At 42.9% G+C, this 5,477-nt stretch overlaps 1 protein-coding gene across 2 annotated transcripts; it reads left to right on the forward strand.

Annotated features, from left to right (window-relative positions):
• The first annotated feature begins 550 nt into the window (after positions 1–550).
• On the forward strand, positions 551–4,875 carry prf1.3 (perforin 1.3). 2 transcript variants are annotated; one of them, XM_014192504.3, is made up of 4 exons: positions 551–628; positions 1,651–2,170; positions 2,336–3,205; positions 3,532–4,875. In XM_014192504.3, exons 2-4 carry the CDS (start codon positions 1,659–1,661, stop codon positions 3,836–3,838), a joined length of 1,689 nt encoding a protein of 562 aa, XP_014047979.1. In that variant the 5' UTR covers positions 551–628; positions 1,651–1,658; the 3' UTR covers positions 3,839–4,875. The 2 variants fall into 2 exon arrangements, with proteins under 2 accessions (XP_014047979.1, XP_014047981.1); XM_014192506.3 differs by having other exon boundaries at positions 2,336–3,198; positions 3,532–3,670.
• Positions 4,876–5,477: the final 602 nt, after the last annotated feature.

Consider the following 5,477-nt stretch of genomic DNA (forward strand, 5'->3'; position numbering starts at 1 on the left):
GATGTGCACACTCCAAAGGTATCTTGAAGGATGCAACATTAATGAAAATTTGGCACGTCTGGTTTTATACTCCTGACCATTAATTGTTCATTAGATAAAAAACCGAGGGCCTGATCAAACTCTCAATGTTCAGGGCTGGGACTGTCATAAAATATGCAGTTAGAGGGAACAAGAAAGAGTGTGTGTCAGAACTATTTTACTGGTCTGTCAATGGGAAATCGTCAAACTAAATAAGGCTAAATAAAGCAGTGAAGTTAATTTTTTATTTTTTAAGTATGCCTGTCCCCTTGTATCTGTGTTGTGTTTATGGGTGTATTTGGGTGTTAGAGAGGTTGTGATAAAGTGTGTGTGTGTGTGTGTGTGTGTGTGTGTGTGTGTGTGTGTGTGTGTGTGTGTGTGTGTGTGTGTGTGTGTGTGTGTGTGTGTGTGTGTGTGTGTGTGTGTGTGTGTGTGTGTGTGTGTGTGTGTGTGCTTAGCTGGTTGTTTGGTTTGTCACAGGCTACTCCATAAATGGGTATATCTCTGTTAGCCACTCCCCATTCACCAATCTGTATGTTGGTATATAAAGATATAGGTTGGTTTACTGTGCAATATATTTCACCTCAAAATACCAACGTCTCTGTGTAAGGTGAGTCCAAATAATTTGATTGCATTCCTCTTGTAGAGAACTCACTATTGTTGTTTCATTGCCAGTCAATGTACATATTTTATGAATCATCACACTTGATATAAAGTACTAGAAATGAAGTCATGTTATTCTGAATTTCAGTTCTATTTTCGTTATCTACATGTTTGTCATATAGTCACTATTGTGAACCCTTGAACTATTGTTAACTCACTTGACTATTTCGAACAGAAAATATGAGAAATACTCACAATCCAAAGAATTTAAAGAGCTTGATTGTCCAAAAGGCCATACTGCCTAATATAAGGTTTAGTTATTTGGATTCTCGAAGACAGTTCAAATGAGAGAGCCATTCAGTCAGTGAAGAGTATGAATACTGTAATCATTGTTGCACAGTACGGAGAAATTGAGAGATAGAACACCATTGTTAGTACTAAATCGTTATTTATTTATTTTTTACTAGAAAGTCCACTTTAGGATATGATGGAGGCTCAGTAAATCAAGTATCAATCCATTTGCTCCTCAAATTAACATGAGTTCTAAAATAACTTATATTCACTATGAAACTGATTTTAATAAGATATACTTTATGAAAATGATTCTCTCATAGGTACAGCAACTCTTCCCATTAAATGTCAACCTTTGCATGGCTTTAGATCTGAATCCAAGATGTTTGCATCAGTAACTCCTCTTATATCCAATGTATGATCTATGTTATATTGTTTTCCAGTTCATTAACTTTAGTGACCTTTTAAAGGCAATGTGGGAAATACATATCTTGGAATGCCTGAACCTCCGTGTGGTTTTCACAGTGACCTGAGACGTTTTATAGATTTTGTCCTATAATAATACACCCAAATGTAGTAAATACACCCGTTTTTGTGATGTTGATAAGACGTCTTTGCCCAGTGGGATGGCAATTGCAAAATCTTATAATAACTTTATTTCTAAAATCCCTCATGATATTCTTTCTGTCTATTCCCTGCCTTTGTCACACCACATTTGCCAATTTTCTCTCTTCCCAGCACCTGCCATGCCTGTCAACCTTCTACTTTTCCTCCTCTTCCTCCCTGTGTGTCACGGCTGCCAAACTGGCTCCTTCACCGACTGCCAGAATGCTCCGTTCGTCCCCGGCCACAACCTGGCCGGAGAGGGTTTCGACATTGTCAAGATGCAGACCTCCGGCGCCTTTGTGGTGGATGTGCGGAAGTTCATGGTGGGTGGGCACGACGGTAACTGCACCCTGTGCACCAACACTCTGATGAACAACCAGGTCCAGAAGTTACCGCTGTCCGTACTGGACTGGCGCACAAAAGTGAGGTGTCGTCGGAGCCTCAGCAGCCAGATATATGAGTCGAGCAGCTCCGTTCTGAAGGAGACCGCTAACTCTGCCAGCGTCAGCTGGAAGGTTGGCCTGGGATTCAAGGGCATTGCTGGGGTTGCTGTTGGAGGCACACACTCCAAAACTGCCATGTTCGCCAAAGGCCACTCCACCAAAGACAAGTTCTCTTTCACCAGCCATGAATTCAAATGCGAATATTACACGTGAGTCGAGATTTTGATTTTAGTGCCATAGGATGTAAATTAAGGCGGTCTAAAGCAACAAAAAAAAGCCAACAGCTATTTATATAAATTGTGTACGGAAAAAAACTGTGTTCTCCATGTTGTTGAAGTTGTTTTTATTCATCATACCTCTCTCCCTGTCCTTAGCTTTCGCCTCCGAACCCAACCTCCCCTGAGCCAGGAGTTTCAGGACTCCCTAAAAAAACTCCCCAGCACGTACACTCACAAGACCGACCGTGCCTACAGCCACTTCATCTCCATCTATGGCACCCACTACATCCGCAAGGTGCACCTGGGGGGCCGGGTGCACTCCACCACAGCCATACGCACCTGTAAGATGGCCATGAGCGGCCTCTCCCTCCATTCTGTCAGCAACTGTCTGGGGGTGGAAGCCAGTGGCACCATCAAGGGTGTCACGATCAGCGCCGAGACCAAGTTCTGCAAGTCCCAGAGCAAAAAACTGAAGACAGGCGTAAGCTTCGGAGCCACCTTCTCGGACCGCGTCACCGAAGTGCAGGGCGGCAACGTCCAGGTTGAGGACATCCTCTTCAACCCTGACAAGAAGTCTGGCTATAAAACCTGGCTGAAGTCCCTGAATAAGGCCCCTGGTGTGGTCTCCTACCAGCTCAGCTCCCTGCACTTCCTGGCCAGAGACAACCCCATCCTTAAGTCCAACCTGCGCAATGCCATCAGAGACTACATCCAGAAGTACGCTGTGTCCACCTCCTGCCCTTCTGCTTGCAAGACAGGGAGACGCGACAAAGACTGCGCCTGTAAGTGTAGCGGTCACAGGAACGTGGACTCCAACTGCTGCCCCGGTAAACCGGGCGTGGCCAGGATGAATGTGACGGTGGTCCGAGCTACGGGGCTCTGGGGCGACTACTTCTCTAAGACAGACGGCTACGTCAAGGTCTTCTACGGAAAGCAAGGCGGTTCCACTCCTGTGATCTGGAACAATGACTTCCCCTACTGGAACTATAGGATTCAGTTTGGAACGGTGGATTTGAAAAGTAAACAGTGAGTTTTTTTCAATTTTTATGTTAAATAGTCAGCTCCGTCTCTTGAGAGTTACTATGTATAGTCTTCCTGTACAAAAGAACATGTGGAGCAACAAGACATATGATAAGGGTGTTTTGGGCTCTCTGTGTCTTTGTCGGTGGGATCTCCAGGGTAGTTTCCAGTTTTCTAATTATGCTCCCTATTCTATAAAACCTTGTAAGAGTAAAAAAAAGAATTTAGAAAAGAAATTACATTTAGCCAGCATTGTGAATATTTTGTGTATTACCACTGCTCTTACTTAGAGTGCTCTCTCTCATTCACCCACTCTCTGTGTTCCCTAACAGAGCCTTGAACTTTGAGGTGTGGGACCGCGACAACAGATGGAACGATAACCTGCTAGGAAAGGGCTCCATAACCCCTCAAAGGGGCATGAGCGTCACTCAAATGTTCAAGTTGAAACACGGCACGCTTTATGCCTCCCTGTCTGTGGTTTGTGGCCCCAGCCTTAAAGGAGCCTTCTGTGATCAGTATGCCCCCTCGCCTGGGTCCCAGGGTAGGCTGAGTTACGCCCATGACTGGGACAGAGAAACAGAGACGTTACCCACCCTCTTCCAGGGTTCTCACAGTACCCGGAACAGGACCTTCCTGTGAACGGTGCCCCTCATGTTAAATAACTTACTTAATTATAATAATATAATAACATATGCCCTTTAGCAGATGCATATATCTTTTGGATATGTGACCCCAAGCGGGAATCAAACCCACAACCCTCTAACCAATGTTCTTACCATCTGAGCCTCATAGGACTATTTACTCCTCTTCACTCTCTGTGGAGCATAAGGACGCAACAACACACGCCATGCCAGACAGTCCTTTGCCGTTTTCTCTCTGCTTCACCTTTGTTACATGAAGCTAATGGTAAATCAGTTTTAAAAATGCATTAAATCGATAGGTCAACCAATTAGCTTGCGTTGAGAAGCTCGGTCTTTCCTTTCCAGGGCGATAAAATGATTCATTGCCTCAGGGTTGCCTCTACATTCATATCTTTTTTCTTTCTGTCACAAAACTAAATTATTTCTCAATATTGACCTTTTTTTGTGTATTTTTTGTTGTACAATTCTATGTAATGTCTGATACATCCAAATAGTTGGGGTTTCAGTATTACTCGTATAACTGTGACACACAAAAAAAACTTATTGAAAGTAATGTGAAAGGAGGGATTTTAGATCTACTTGAGGCCTGCTTGAAGAGGAACATTACCCAAGTGCTTTTGCTGATTCATTACCACTCAGATGAAGTGGGTGAGACCACTGACTCTGGATGCGTCGCAAATGGCATCCTATTCCATTTATAGTGCATTACCTTTGACCAGGGCCCATAGGGCTCTGGTCAAATGTAGTGCACTATATAGGGAATATGGTTCCATTTGGGACTCATGCTCTGCATTAGACCAAGGTAACAGGAACATGACCACATTCCTCAACTGACATGACACTTGGCAATAGCTGAGAAAGCGAATGTGGCTTACGTACGTCACTTACATTTAGTTTTCACTGTATTTTTTTGTTGTTGGTGTAATTATGTTCCTTTCCTTTCACATTTGTTTAAACATTTTATCATTGAATTTTCTATTTTCTGCTTGTACTGTCATTCAATAAACTGGCCTAGTCAAAAGGCCTATCATGGTGCCAGTGATTATTTAACTACTCAATAATTTCATACCTGTGGGGTGAATCCTATCTGTGGGCTGAATTTACACACGTTAACCCCCAATAGATGGTTTACATGAAAGTATGGTAGGTGTGTCTGTATATGGTATGTATGTATGTTTGAATGTATGTGTATATATACAGTGTGTATGTATGCACAGTGGCACGGAAAAGTATGTGAACCCTTTGGAATGTGAACCCTTTACCTGGATGTGAACCCTTTACCTGGATTTCTGCATACATTTTACATGAAATTTGATCTGATCTTCATCCAAGTCACAACAATAGACAAACACAGTGTGCTTAAACTAATAACACACACATTATTGTATTTTTTATTGAATACATAATTTAAACATTCACAGTGTAGGTTGGGAAAAGTATGCGAACCCCTAGGCTAATGACTCCAAAAGCTAATTGGAGACAGGAGTCAACTAACCTGGAGTCCAATCAATGAGATGAGATTGGAGAGGTTGGTTAGAGCCACCCTGCCCCATAAAAAACACTCACAAACTTTGAGTTTTCTATTCACAAGAAGCATTGCCTGATGTGAACCATGCCTCGAACAAAAGAGATGTCAG

Source organism: Salmo salar, chromosome 03 (genome assembly GCF_965601325.2).
Source record: "Salmo salar chromosome 03, fSalSal1, whole genome shotgun sequence".
Taxonomy (NCBI): Eukaryota; Metazoa; Chordata; class Actinopteri; order Salmoniformes; family Salmonidae; genus Salmo; species Salmo salar.